At 38.2% G+C, this 15,284-nt stretch overlaps 4 protein-coding genes across 4 annotated transcripts in view; 2 read left to right on the top strand and 2 right to left on the bottom strand.

Annotated features, from left to right (window-relative positions):
• LOC309490520 (uncharacterized protein) overlaps nucleotides 1-15,284 on the bottom strand; it is a 327,836-nt gene that overhangs the window by 257,404 nt on the left and 55,148 nt on the right. The window lies entirely within an intron of this gene.
• On the bottom strand, nucleotides 6,125-9,138 carry LOC309490475 (piggyBac transposable element-derived protein 4-like). Its single transcript, XM_082159669.1, has 3 exons — nucleotides 8,938-9,138; nucleotides 8,223-8,306; nucleotides 6,125-8,029 (listed from the first exon to the last, which is right to left on the bottom strand). The coding sequence occupies exons 1-3, from the start codon at nucleotides 9,093-9,095 to the stop codon at nucleotides 6,571-6,573; spliced, it is 1,701 nt and encodes a 566-aa protein (XP_082015795.1). The 5' UTR covers nucleotides 9,096-9,138; the 3' UTR covers nucleotides 6,125-6,570.
• On the top strand, nucleotides 12,241-12,660 carry LOC309490576 (histone H4). Its single transcript, XM_082159811.1, has one exon. It carries the CDS (start codon nucleotides 12,293-12,295, stop codon nucleotides 12,602-12,604), a length of 312 nt encoding a protein of 103 aa, XP_082015937.1. The 5' UTR covers nucleotides 12,241-12,292; the 3' UTR covers nucleotides 12,605-12,660.
• LOC309490564 (histone H2B-like) lies at nucleotides 13,331-13,790 on the top strand. The gene has a single exon (XM_082159800.1). It carries the CDS (start codon nucleotides 13,369-13,371, stop codon nucleotides 13,741-13,743), a length of 375 nt encoding a protein of 124 aa, XP_082015926.1. The 5' UTR covers nucleotides 13,331-13,368; the 3' UTR covers nucleotides 13,744-13,790.

Below are 15,284 nucleotides of genomic sequence, written 5' to 3'. Positions count from 1 at the left end.
CTAATATAGAAACAAATAAAGTGAGAGACTATACATGTTATATACATTTATGCAATTTTAATGCTCTTCCCTTTGCAGATATTTAAAGATGGCCATCTTTAAGCATAGCAGACTCTTTGGATTTATATGAAATGGTAAAACTTTAGCATTAACTAAGGTTAATACATGTTGTAGTATTGTCTATTGTTAGTTTGTTATTCTCAACATTTACTAATACATTTTAAATTGAGTTTAAATTTTTATTGTATCTGTTAACCTTAGTTAATATATGAATGAGGTACAATTGTCTTGCTCAAATATTAATACGTGCTGTAAAAAATGTATATTGCATAATGCATATAGTTCATGAAAGCTAGCTAATATACATCCTTGTTAACAAATGGAACTTGCAAAGTGTTACCTATATGTACCTATATAGCTAAAGAAGCCTGTAATATTTTAATGTTTAAATAATTTTCTGTAGAATTCATTCTGTAGAACTTCTCATTTAATATATTCGTATTTATGTATTTATTTCATTTAGCACATTTCAGTTCAGCACTGTTGGAGTGTTACTTGGAGTGTTATATTTTTAGTATCAATTTAAAAAAGATAATATAAGATAATACACTCAGCTGAAAATTGCATTTTTAAGTTCACTTATCTGTTCTAAAAATCCGTTCAAAAAATGTGATGACGTCACAATTTCTGAGTCACTTCGGCACTTCCGCTTCATGGCTTCCTTTCTCGTGGTATCGGCAACGATAACACCAGCTGCTATTTGAGGTAAGGCTCTTTCAGTTAATACACGAGTTACAAAGAGTTCTAGTTAGCCATCAAACGGGGTCTCTGGTCGTAATCAGTCGCAAGTCCGTCACTGACCAATCAGCATTCATTAGCAGAATGCTAGCGTGTTCCGGCCAACAACGGCCCAACCTGTAAGAAATCGAAAGTACTCATTCATTCGACTTTTGGACTATAATCTATATTGAACTTGCGGAATCAACAATAAAAATCTACGTTGATTCAACAAGCAGGAGAAAGAGATACATTTAGCCGTCTAGCTCCATAGACTCCCATTCAGTCTGCGCTCGTCCGCGATCACCTCCAGTGGAATTCTAATGGAACTGCAACCAAGATCGCTACGATTTAGCGTAGTCAGGCTTTTATTTGTGTTTAATGGATAAAACAACGGAGGTGAAATACGCTCGGATTTATGGCTGCTATAAATTTGACCTGCCACAAGATGGTGCTGTTTTCGACACTCTTGATGCTTCGAATCTTTTCAGGGGAAAGCCTCATTGAGTCATGGGGCTTCATTTGCCCATCCCTACTTTAAAACAATCCTGGAACATGTGACCAGCGCTCCTACACACTCCCCAGTCCCACCATTATCTAACTACACATATAAGATCTATCTAGCTTTCTTCGTTGCTGGAAAAACCCTAATGGTCTGAGCAACACAAAGAGTCCCCATTTTCCCCAGAGCGCGAAAATCCAGTCACGTTCACCACTGCCGAGCCTCCCTTTCTCTCACCTCTCCTCTCTTTAAAGGGTAACTAAACCCCTGGTCAGAGCCTGACTCCACCCACTGGCAATATTTTAAAAATGCTGGAAAAGTAGGCAGAGCCCAGTGGAGAGGGGGCGTGCATCTCTGCAGGCAAGGGCGTGGTTAGCTGGTACCCTCTGACATCAGAGGGTACCACAACTTCCAATAGGAAAATTCAACTGCAGTAGCCACTGTTCAACCTGAAGAGGGCAGCACTCAGACGTTTTTACACCACATTTTGTAACATTAAAACACTTTAAACACAAATGTCAAAAAAAAAAAAAAAAAACCTACTTGAATCAATGACCAGCACTAAAAAAGCCCCATTCTTACAGATCATTAACTAAAAAAAGTTGGTTTAGGGTTTAGTTACCCTTTAATGTCCTCCACTCCAGGTGAGATCAATTATCCCTGCCTTCGGTCCATGCAACCAGTGCCGGCCCGAGCCTTTTGGGGGCCCTAAGCAGAATTTGATTTGGGGGCCCCCTCCCACCACGCAGAGTCACCTATGCTTGACGATTATTGACACAATGTCACACTATAATGTTGCATTATAAATGAATACAATGAGGTTATGTATCAATAAAAAATAAATACTTAATAAAAAATAGATACTTAAAAAAGTTTTTACTTTTTCTTTACTCTTTTACTAACTCTTGGAAACTTCTGAAAACAAACTGTCACAAAACATACTAAAAAACATTATTTGCAAAATTTCCTCCAACGTTTTGCAACACTTTGCAGTTTGAATGATGTCTTGTATGAACATGACGGAGTATGTTTTTATGTTTCCACTGTTCGATCGCGCCCGCGACTCACACACACACATACACACACACACACACACACACACACACACACACACACACACACACACACAACACACACACACACACACACACACACACACACACACACACACACACACACACACACACACACACACACACACACACACACACACACACAACATATTCCAGCTTTGTATCTTCCACTGTGATGTTTCCAAGCACATTTTTGCGCGTGTGAAGAGGATGATTTTTTCCGCCGATATTGGAACGTGAGTGAAGTACAAAGCCTATGATAAAGAATAGTTTACCATCCAAATCCATCGCGAATGTTGAAACATTTTGATTCTAATGAGAGAGATACGTGAGCCCAACGCCGCTTACTTTCACTTTCGCTTTAAACTATTTCGTTTTGACTTGTTTATACTAATAGTAATTTTTTTATTCTTGTTCTGTTCTGAATATCATTACATTTAAAGGATAAATCATTGATCAAATCAAATTTTTGTGACATGGCTTAACATTACATTACCGTGACTGCGCACAAATTGTATATGCAAGCGAGGTTATGCGCATGACTCAAACACTGGCAGACACAGCAGCAGTTGTAGGCAGGTATATTGATCATGAAATCAGAATTTTCTTGTCTTGAATTATTAATCCTTTCATTCATTTATGTCACTTGTTTAAGTTAATTAATATGTATAAAAAATAAATTTAAATTTAAATTAAAAAAACTCGATTGGGGGCCCCCTGGTGGCGAGGGGGCCCCAAGCAGCCGCTTAGTTCGCTTATGCCTCGGGCCGGCCCTGCATGCAACGAAAACGTGCTGCAGAAAGGTTCAGATGGGTGGGGCCAAAGACAAACAAAAAGATAAATCCCCATACAATACTTCATGTTCTACATTTTAGCTTATACCATTTTCTGTCTCAGCCTTTTGACTATCTGAATACTCGATTCTGATTGGATGGAACTGCAAATAGTTAAATGCACTGATAGTTCGAGTCAGTTTAATTACCTTCTAAATGAATGCGCTGTCTTCATTGAAACACACAGACAGAGAAACATTTCTTTAGATTATTGTAGATTTGTAAAGTTGTTTGAGTTTCTGATAAAGAATGGTGAAAAGGTGAGAGTTGCACCATTTAAAGATAATTGCTGGATTTTTTTTTTTTTTCTTTTTACATTTTGTTTGTCACAAAAATTTACAGATCTCTTCTCTTGTGTACATATAAATAACAGGAACCAAATAATTGGTAAAAGCCACAGCACCACTTTCAGTGATACTGTTGAGTTGAGTTTGCCTTCTGAAACTGCCTGAACATCTCGTACCCAGCAGGCCAAGGAGCAACGCTGGAGTTCTTGCAGAGGTACGAAACCAGCAGTTCATTTCATACATCAAAACATTAATGAAAAACTCTCTATAGCTACATCTACATTAATGCGGACACATTTGGAAACATTGTTTTAATTTTAAGATGTTCTCAGACCACACTATCGTTACAGCATTTTCCAAAAGTTTCACACAGAGATGTTGGATGACTCGTAATTCATCTTCCTGTACATGCTGTAAAATGTAAAATGCTGTAAAAGCTGATAGTGATGAAAAAAATCTGTATGGAAGGAAGGCCCCCAAAAAAACACGATACTTTTTTTTTTTTCAAAAGTATCAATATTAGAGGGGACGTAGCCCCTCTCACATACACACTACCACTCACTCATAACATCCTCTTTCTCACTGTCTCTCTTGCAAACTCCCTCCACAAACTCTGTGCCACTTTCCACTATTCTGATATTTTTAGTTAACTTAGATTAATTATATTAATATTATATTATTCATAGAGTCTGTTTCATTACTTATTGTTTGTTTGACAGATGTCTTTTCAAGATAAACCCCAAGAGATCGAAAGTGGCGAAGAGCACTTCAAGAAAGCAGCTGACGGTCAGTATGTGTGTCAAACTCCGCTGACTCCGCTCCTGGGGCCCACTGTCCTGCAAAGTGTAGCTCCAACCAGCTCCAAAACACCTGCCTGGAAGTTTCTAGCAATCCTGAAGACATTGATTAGCTGGTCCAGGTGTTTAATTAGTTCCTGGAGGGCCACTGTCCTGCAGAGTTTAGCTTCAACCCTGAGTTTGACACCTGTGTTCGAAAGGTTATTTCACTTTGAACCAAAATTACAGACTAGAAAGCATACATGGAGAACAGTCTTCAGAAGAGAGTCCAATCTCCCTCCATTCACTTGCACATCAATTTTCATTAGTGTCACGCAGACTTTGAAAACACTCACTATTTCGTGCTTAGTTTAATTGTTTGTTTTTATGACCCCTTGTAATTGTAACGCCACGCCAACAGAGGGAGCCCTCTCCTGAATTCTAACTGTGTGCCACTCCCTCTGCTCACTCTATGGTTACTTCCTGTTTGGCGGCCATTTAAAGCATGGCATGACCAAACAAGCCTTGCGAAGTATTGCCAGTTCTACTGCCTTACCAAGCATTCTCTTTTCATTGTCTGATTACTTTGTGTATGATCTTTGCCTGCCTTCATTGATATCTGTCTCTAGGATTACCCTTTGGATTTGACTGCCTGTTTGGATTGTTTCTGGAGTTTGACCCTTGCCTGCCTTCATTGATATCTGTCTCTAGGATTACCCTTTGGATTTTGACTGCCTGTTCGGATTGTTACTGGAGTTTGACCTTCTCGCTTGCCTGCTCTTCTTCTGCCTTTGGATACCCCTTGGTTTGGTTGCCCCTTGGACATTTACCAGTGTTTTTACACTTTGCCTATTTCTACTCAGTCTGCTGCCTACACTTAATAAACTTCAGCACATGGATTCTAATACTGCCTCCGCCTCCTCCTTACAGTAATTCATCTGTCGACCAGTGGTCCGGGTTTGAAGACAAACTGTTTAATTTTCATTCTACCGTGTACGTGTTTTTTTTTATTTTATTATTTTTTTTTTTATTGTTATATTAAGTATAATGATGCAATTGTTTTAAAAGCATTACTAGTTTTAAAACTGTTATATTGTTTTTATTAAATAAAAACTATTAAATAAATATTTCTTTATTTTGCAATTAAGAGGCTGGTTATTTGTATATAACAGTGTTCAAACTTGTTTATAGATCATTTAAAGTAAATATATGTCATTAAACATTAAAAAGCTAAAGAAAAACAAGATTTTAGGTAAAATTACAGTTTTATTGACCAAAAAGGTTATTTCCCTTTGAACCAAAATTACAGACTAGAAAGCATACATGGAAGAACAGTCTTCAGAAGAGAGTCCAATCTCCCTCCATTCACTTGCACATCAATTTTCATCAGTGTCACGCAGACTTTGAAAACACTATTTTGTGCTTAGTTTAATTGTTTGTTTTTATGACCCCTTGTAATTCATCTGTTGACCAGTGGTCCGTGTTTGAAGATAAACGGTTTAATTTTCATTCTACCGTGTACGTTTTTTTGTTTTTGTTTTTTGTTGTTGTATTGTTATATTAAGTATAATGATGCAATTGTTTTAAAAGCATTACTAGTTTTAAAACTGTTATATTGTTTTTATTAAATAAAAACTATTAAATAAATATTTCTTTATTTTGCAATAAGAGGCTGGTTATTTGTATATAACAGTGTTCAAACTTGTTTATAGATCATTTAAAGTAAATATATGTCATTAAACATTAAAAGATTTTATGTAAAATTACAGTTTTATTGACCAAAAATGACTTTACAAGAAGTTTATTTTCTGTTATTTAGTTTTATTTTTCTGGCACCCCCACTTTTCACACTCTTGTACATTTGGGTGACTGACAACATTTGAACAGGATGGTTAAACTGGCAAGGGATGTTTTTCTCCTCTTTGCCTTACCATGAGGCTCCAGTGCTCAGGTTACAGTAACATGGACAGTAAATGTGCCACAGAGAACGATGGGGAGATGTCCAATGGATTATGCTGGCAAAAGCAACAACAGTTTTTGGAGAAACTCCTTAGAGAATACATGGAGATGTTATCTGTTCTGAACTTCTCAAAATAGGTCATGGAGGTCTAAAATCTCCCATCACATATTCAAAACCTTGTAGCATCTGAGGGTTTGGATCCTGAAGATGCTGGACATGCCCTAACATTTGTGCTTTAGCTATTCATCAGCTTCAGCTATTAACATCAGCTAGTTATACCATAAGGGGGGTTTGAGCACACTCACACACATTTGTGCCATTTCGGGAAACAGTTCCTGTTCAAATGAAGACACAAGTGAACGTCACAGCTTCTTTCCATGCACTGCTTTGCAATGAACACGCATGCGGCGACCAGCAGTGGAAATATTTTTGACATGGTCACTACTGGTGTGTTTTGGTGCCGTTTTCTGAGACACACCACAGAGCTCTCCAATAAGCTCTTCCACAAACCCCTTGTGCGTCATGTTGCCGTGTAGCTCCTTGTGCAATATGAAAGCGTTGGTGGCAGCAACGTCCAAGAAGTGTAGAAAGACTTTTCTGTACCACTTCATGGTTTTGTGCTGTGCAGTGTAGTACTGCAAGAGCTGATCGGATAGATCAACACCCTCCATGTGCTGGTTGTACGCGGACACAGGTGCAGGACATGGAAAAGTCTTTTTCCTCCATGCATCTTGTACTTTCACGTTTCGTTGCACACAGTCTCCTTTATAGGCAGCATGGATGGTGGAGCAAACAGACACCTCTTGTTTGTCCATCCACTTCACACACACAAGAGGCCCATCCCGAATCCACCTGATGGATCCCCTGGTGGACTTTTTGGTCAGTGCATTAGATGAGCTCCGTGGGAAGTCCTTCCTATAGTCTCTGTAAGTTCCACAAGCACCAAACTTCATAGCAAACAAGTCTGTTAAGAGCTTTGGACTTGTGTAGAAATCATCCATGTACACATGATACCCAGAGCCCAAAACTTTCTTGTCCAGGAGAGACATCACAGCATCATAAGAAAGCCCATGGTCTGAGGGAAAGATGTTCTTGCTCGTGTACACAGAGAGGTCCACAGTATATCCATTCGACAAGTCCGTAAGGACAAAACACTTGAAGCCCAGCTTTGTTGGCTTGGCTTTCATGAACCGTCTCATTACTGCATTTGCTCTGCATGCCACCAGTCTTTCCTTCACAGTGACATTTCTTCTAGGATGATAGAAGGCTTTGCACGCAAGACGGATGGTGTCCATGAGGGGTTTGACCCTGAAAAGTCGGTCATGCTCAGCTGTGCCCCTCTTTTTGTCATTTTCCTTGTCTGCATCTGGGTGGCTCATGTGCAAGTTCCATGAAATGGTGCGGTATCGGTCCCTAGACATGACTGTGGCGGGAAAGGGCACAGAGAAGAGACTGTCCTGCCGCCAGTAGTCAGCGATGGAGCTCATCTTCACCATGGCCATGTAGAAAACGAGTCCAATGTAGCGGTACAGCTCGCCAACACTGACATCTGTCCAACTGTATTTGCGACCCTGTGCGAGTGCCCTGGCAGCCTGAGCGTTGGTGTTGTGGCATAGATTTGACACAGCGCTCTCTGAGAAAAACAGTTTGAACAGACTCACAGGGGAGTGTGAGTCAGCAAGACTCAACTGCGGCCCAGGTTCCCGTGCCGGCAGGAATCTCCGAGGCTTTGGGGCCACGTCGACATCAGTCTCTTCTCTCCATGACAGAGTCTTCTTGGCTCTCTTTGCAACAGGTATCTGCTCACAGTCATTTTCACATCTGTGGGGGGGAGAAAACAAAAGTGAGCATGCTGACAACAGGATCACAACAACATTATCCATTACAAATAGTGATATATTGCCCATTCAGTAAAAAGCTTTTTAAAACCCACAATCACTTTGTATGTATTATTTCACAGTATGTTCTCAAAATTAATCTGTCAGTTGTAAAATATAAGATAATGTGCACATACTCGTTAAGATTCTCAACCGTGCTGAAAAATGAACGATGCTTTTGTGCCGTCCCTGTGTGAGGTGCACGTGAAGGAACCACATTCCTAAGAAAAGAAAAGGTACAAGCACAAATATTAGTGAACATTTGTTAGCTTAGGTTGCCCATGGTGGCATACCAGTGTATGCATAAGTGATTGGCAATTAATGTATATGGCTGATACTTTATGCCTGACGATGAGGCATCTTTGAAACATTTACACCTAAGCAGATATTGGAGAAGGTGGCATACCAGTGCATGCATAAGTGATTGCAATTAATGGATATATAGTCTCGTGCTTCATGCCTGTTGATGGGGCATCGATGACCTTATGTTATGCACATTCAACACATTTACACCTCAGCAGATACTGGAGAACACAGTTAAGCTCTGTTGATGAGCCAGTATTTTACAGTAAACACTGGTGTTCTGCCGAATAATAATACTTATCAGATTGTTCTACCAACACTATATTTGCATTAAGGGGAGGTAATAAAGCCTCAAACCAAATGAATATGATGTAAGCTAACCCAGAGTCTGAATATTTAATAGTCTCTCTCTCCACATTATAGAGAACAAATGCTTGTTTTGTAAGACATACTATCAAAAGACCACAGGACAACACATTTCACCCATAATATTAAAAACAGGTAGCCTAGAGGCAACTCTAATAACTAAAATAAGAATAAATGACTTACTCTTGAGAAAATGTGTCCTGCGCTGGATCAAAGCCCTCTTCAAAATGCAGGTCTTCATCGTCAAGGTATTCGTCGTCTTCGGACTCTGAAGAAAAAGTTAATTCTTCCTCACTGTCTATGGTCATCTGAAGAGCTTGCTCGCGTGCGTGACGTGCCATCTTGATGAAAGGTCAATAAAGCCAAACAAACGTTTGCTGCCAATTTTATCCTATTGATAGGGGGCGTTTACCAGATTTCTCTAGCTTACGACAGGTTATTACCATGTGAATGATTCGCACTGCCGGTGGGTGTGGCCAGACCGGGGCATAGAACTTTTTTTCAGGTGGCCAGTGATTTTATTGGGATGGCAAAACACATGCATCTAACAGTGAACTTATAAAGCTTGTGGAATGGAACACACATGGATTTCGTGTAACTGCCTCTACAAAAAAAATCATCGATCGTTCCTATGTAATTTTATTTATTTATTTATTTATTTGCTTGCTTGCTTGCGTGGCATACATTTTATTTCATAGACAAGGAGTCTCCGACACAAACGCGATCAATCCGTACAGTAACCGATCAAATGGTTTATAGTTGTGACTAAATATTGCAAAATAATGTTTACATTTTTTTTTTTTTTAAGTTATTAAATATGCAACAGCGTGCATTTGCACTGCACAACGGTACATTACCCAGATAGCAGACCAACACTGAATCAACATTGAATCAATGTTGAAATTTAACATTGATTTTTCATCAGGTTTGCACCCTGAAATAATGTTATTTCAACAATGAAAAATCAATAAAGATGGACATAAAATCAATATTATTTCAACCTTTATTAAATCAGTTATTTAACATTGAATCAACATAGAAACAATATCAAATCAATCTTGCTTTATGTACAGCAGGATTTTATGCCAGTTAATTGTCTGTTTTTACTCCTTTCAATCAAAAACAACGTAGGGATGTAATTAATATGGTTTTGAATAAAAAAAAATCTCTCAAACCATATGGTTTATATTTTATGTTGTTTTGATCAGTTTGTTCAATCTCCTGATATGTCTCCTCAAAATCGCTTAACATGCATCTAATTACAAAACAGTCTTCTGTTTTCTTACTTTTTTATTATTGAGAGAGGAAAGCGAGCAGCACATTTACTCATCTTACCATTGCTCTCAGCAGTGTGGGTGGAGTCAGATGTTCTCTAACAGTAGGCTATAGTCAGTGCTCATGTACTTCGAACTTTGTTTTACTTAAACGAAGAACGAAAAAGAACTTTGCCGTGAGTATATCGGGGCCTTATCTGTGATCGTGTAAAGCCTGGGTTGAACAGCCTACCTTAAAGGGGTCACCGGATGCAAAATTAACTTTCATATGGTGTTTGCATATAAATGTGTCTTGCAGTGTGTGGACCACCATACAATGAAAAAAATCCATTCACTCCTTTTTTTTTATCCTCAAAAGTCTAAGCACTCTCAATAATCAGGCCATTTTCTGTGCAATATGATGTCATATTGCTCATGCTCCGCCCATGACCTGGTTTTCAGATCAGCAGCCCATGGGCGCACAGATGAATTTGCTATTTAATCAACGTGGCGCAGGACGTGAAAATGATTACTGCGTCAGGCTGAAACTAGCAAAGAACACCGGGTGTATGATAGGGCCCATTGAGTCTGTGTTGCTGATGCAAAGTAGGCCCTTCGTTACCAAACACCAAGTAACTAAATAAGGATACAATTATGTGTAATTCGCAAACTGTTTAACATTAAACTGTTGGTTACTTTAAAACTTCATCTGGGAGATCACGGGGATATGTGAATATTTATCTGTTAACTGGTTGCATATGTCAGATTTATTGCATGACTCGGGCAGAGAAAAGCTGTTGCTATCAAACATTGTTTACTTAATCAACTGAGTCAGTGTAATGATGACGGGATAGATCAAATAGGCCAACTGATGGAAGGTTTGCGAAGAATTTCATGCTCCCTTGTAAAACTATTTTTTTTTGTATTTTTAAAATAGAAAAATACAGTAGTTTATTTTGATACATGGTGTGGCTGCTGTATTTTGTAGTTTATTCTGATACACTTAATATGTTTGTTTTTTTGTGTTTTTTTTTAAATACATCTTAATGTGTCTTTGCCCTACCCTGACTGTTATTATCATCATAATTAAGTCTCTTTTGAGTATGTGGTTCATATGACTGGTTCAAATGTTCTGTTTTTCATGGTGCTGGACATTCAGATTTTGCGGAAAGTATCTGCAGAATTAAGATTAAAATTAATCTTACTTTTCATCTGTAAAATAAGCAATAAGCTGCTAATTTTAATTGTGAACATTGTCTTAAGATGCTGAAAAAAATAATAATGATTTAGCACATTTTGAAAACATACTTTGCCAGATTTGGGTAAGAAACAAACGTTAATCCATAATATTCCACAATCAATGTAATTTGAGTTTTAAAATTGCACAAATGTTAGTAATCACATGTTAAACTGATGCTATTATATATAGTTGACTATATCTTTGCATTTTCAACTACATGTTGAAATGTGAAATGTTGCAATTTCAACAGTTTCAATGTTGAAACTACAACATTCATGCAGCAAATTTTGCATCACATAAAATAAATATTGATGACTTTTATATATATATATATATATATATATATATATATATATATATATATATATATATATATATAAACTTATTCTGGGAGATACAACTCATGAAATATGTCAACATACATCTAAATATATGAAATATATCAAAAACTCTAGATGAAAGTCTATATTATATAAAAGTGACATGAAAGGATGATTTGCTTATCATTTTCCACTTCCCTTCTTTAAGGGTTAAAATGTAGTCAGTAAAGTTGTGAAAGAGTATCAAACATAATCCTGCATTTTAGCTTTGCAGTTTTAATACAGTAATTTTGTCTTTCTCCATTGTTTGTGTTTTCTAAATTCCCATTACTAAAAGGGCAAATATACACTTAAAATATACATGTGCAAACACACACAGGCATAAACAGAAGATAACAGAGACGTGCCACTCTATTATTTAGTAATTTAACTTTAATATTGTGATATGTCATCTTGTGTCCCTCTTCATTTACTTTAGTGACCTTGTAGAACATGATTTTTGTGAAATGCATTTTATGAAACCTGAATTTTAATATGAAACAAAGGTCAGGGTTGGGATTAAATCACATGTGCTCTAGCTATATTTTGGGGAAGGGGTGTGTGTCATGTGACGCAGCACTGGTTTCGGTCAGGTCCTGTAAGCGAATGTAAAAGGCTTCCTTGTAACGCACACCAGTATCTATTTGTTGTCTTTCATTGATTGACTGAGTAAGTTAGAGTGGAATATGTCTGGAAGAGGCAAAGGCGGTAAAGGGCTCGGAAAAGGAGGCGCTAAACGTCATCGTAAAGTTTTACGTGATAACATCCAGGGAATTACCAAACCCGCCATTCGTCGTCTGGCTCGCCGCGGCGGCGTCAAGCGCATCTCTGGTCTGATCTACGAGGAGACCCGCGGAGTGTTGAAGGTGTTCCTGGAGAATGTGATCCGCGATGCCGTCACTTACACCGAGCACGCCAAAAGAAAGACCGTCACCGCCATGGATGTTGTGTACGCGCTGAAGAGACAGGGGCGCACCCTGTACGGCTTCGGTGGATAGACTCATGAAAGCAGGAGAAACCACACAAACACAACGGCTCTTTTAAGAGCCACACACTCTGCCACATAAAGAGTCATGTTTTGACTATATCAGCCATTGAATTAATTTCAAAACGCCATGTCGGAGACTATAAACTTTTTCTTTTTTTTTACAGCTCACACATAAAAATATAAACATTTGTTTTTGTGTTAAATGTTAATTTAACGAATATTCTTTTTTTTTTTTTTTTTGTGGAAACTTAATTCAAACTAGCAATTAGATCAACATAGTAGGCTATCATAGTTAAGAGAAGTGAATATGAAGACGAAAATGTTATATTGTACACAAACGGTCCAATGAGCTTGTATTATTTTTTTGAGGATACACTGTTTTTAAAGAGTGTCTGACCATTATTCGTTTCTTTTCTCACAAACTCCCTCAATAGGTTTATAAGGGGTTTAAAAATTACATCATGATGCACAATATTGGAACCGCTTATTTTCTCAAAAAATATTGAATAAAAGAGCGGGAAACGAAACAACGGAAACTTGATGGAGGGTGTCGTTCATGGAGCAGTGGGCGGGACTATTATTTAAGGGCCTGTGATTGGCCCTCGTTATACTTTGAGTTGTCCAATGAAGTACGAGCTTATGGGTTCGGCCTATGAAAACAGACAATCAGAGAATTCCCGTATCCCTTTGAAAATTTGCATAGGGCAGTGAATAAACACCTCTGTATCGCACTGGAGGGAACATAATTTTGTCAATCTTTTATCTCGCATCATCATGCCTGAACCTGCAAAGGCGGCGCCCAAGAAGGGCTCAAAGAAGGCCGTCACCAAGACGGCCGGTAAGGGAGGAAAGAAGCGTAGAAAGTCCAGGAAGGAGAGCTATGCTATCTATGTGTACAAAGTCCTGAAACAGGTTCATCCTGACACCGGCATCTCCTCCAAGGCGATGGGCATCATGAACTCTTTTGTCAACGACATCTTCGAGCGCATCGCCGGTGAGTCGTCTCGCCTCGCGCACTACAACAAGCGCTCCACCATCACTTCTAGAGAGATCCAGACCGCCGTGCGTCTGCTGCTGCCCGGAGAGCTGGCCAAACACGCCGTGTCCGAGGGCACAAAGGCCGTCACCAAATACACCAGCTCAAAGTGAGGCGTGCCTGGCTTCAACTACCCCCAAAGGCTCTTTTAAGAGCCATCCATCTTCTCAGATAAAGAGCTTTTGTTTTACTATTTACAGCTTTTATTCCATGAGAATTTGATGGATCTGCTAGTTTAAATATGAACACTGATGACAACACGTTCTCAAGTTTTTGAGGGGATAATTTAGGCTGAGCACCTTAAACCATCTTTCAGTGTGCCATTAGTTTAAAAATGTGGAAAAAGTAGGTGTGTCTTTGTGTTTCTTGATCATTGTCTAAATGAACTATAACAGCATTTCCCAACTTCTGTAAATCTCATTAACACCAAACCACAACTGTATTTTTACCTTCCTACCTTATGCCAATTAAAAATATACCAATGAATATTAGAAATCACTATTTATTCTACTGGTTTTAAGATAAATATCCTAAAATATCTGAAGAAAAAGTCCTAAAATAAGATGGATTTGCAGAAATGCATACACAATTACCATGATGTGTTGATCGTGACACAGAAAAAAAAGATAAGAAAAAAAATATTCTTTTAATTTCATAAGCCGTGTGTGCAGATAAGTCAAGTACAAAATGTTGTCTCTGGATTTACTATTTATATGTGTGTTTGAGTAAAATGATCATTCTACAAACTACTACCAACTTTTTCTCCAAATTCAAAGTAAAAACATTGCCATTTAGAATTTGTATTTTATATTTTAATTTTTTTTAAATGGCACACAAAAAAATCAACTTCGTATTGTCTTTAGATGTCAAGTATATTTGTATAGTGCTTTTCACAATACAGATTGTATCAAAGCAGCTTCACAGTATTAAATTAAAATAATACAACAAAGTTTGTTTCAAGAGGAATTTATTGATTGATAAAATTAAATTAAATATCCCAAAAATATCCCCAACTGAGCAAGCCAAAGGCAACAGTGGCAAGGAACCGAAAAACTCCATCAAGTGACCTAATGGTGTCCTAAAACTCCATCAGGTGACCTAATGAAAAAAAAAAAAAAAAAAAACCTTGGGAGAACCCAGGCTCAGTCGGGGGCCAGTTCTCCTCTGGCATTTATGAGCTAGAGGCCGGATTGTAGTTTGAACTGTAAGATTATATGAATGCCTGGCTGAAGAGATGCGACTTTAATCTAGTTTTAAACTGGGAGAGCGAGTCTGAGCAACGAACAGCATCAGGAAGACTATTCCAGAGTTTTGGAGCCAAATGTGAAAATGCTCTCCCTCCTTTGGTGGTTCTGGATATCCTAGGTATGACCAAAAGCCTTGAATTTAGTGATCTTAAAGAGCACGATGGATTATAGGGCGATAGAAGATCCGTTAAATAGACTGGAGCTAAGCCGTTTAGGGCTTTATAAGTCAGTAGCAATACCTTGTAATTAATACGGAACTTTATAGGTAACCAATGCAGTGATGATAAAATTAGTGTTATATGATCATATTTTCTTGATCTCGTAAGAACTCTAGCGGCGGCATTTTGGACTAACTGTAGCTTGTTTATTGAGGATGCAGGACAACTAGCTAATAAAGCATTACAGTA

The sequence above is a fragment of the Leuciscus leuciscus genome (assembly GCF_965113295.1).
Source record: "Leuciscus leuciscus genome assembly, chromosome: 25".
In the NCBI taxonomy this organism is placed as follows: Eukaryota; Metazoa; Chordata; class Actinopteri; order Cypriniformes; family Leuciscidae; genus Leuciscus; species Leuciscus leuciscus.
This window is presented reverse-complemented; position numbering and strand designations above follow the sequence as displayed.

What these genes read in the sequence shown, in the direction of transcription:
- LOC309490475 (XM_082159669.1), bottom strand. Translation starts at nt 9,095, where the DNA reads ATGGCACGTCACGCACGCGAGCAAGCTCTTCAGATGACCATAGACAGT. An exon ending in CAGGACACATTTTCTCAAGA is followed by an intron (nt 8,307 to 8,937) that starts GTAAGTCATTTA and finishes TTCTTTTCTTAG; the next exon opens with GAATGTGGTTCCTTCACGTG. An exon ending in ACGGTTGAGAATCTTAACGA is followed by an intron (nt 8,030 to 8,222) that starts GTATGTGCACAT and finishes TCCCCCCCACAG; the next exon opens with ATGTGAAAATGACTGTGAGC.
- LOC309490576 (XM_082159811.1), top strand. Translation starts at nt 12,293, where the DNA reads ATGTCTGGAAGAGGCAAAGGCGGTAAAGGGCTCGGAAAAGGAGGCGCT.
- LOC309490564 (XM_082159800.1), top strand. Translation starts at nt 13,369, where the DNA reads ATGCCTGAACCTGCAAAGGCGGCGCCCAAGAAGGGCTCAAAGAAGGCC.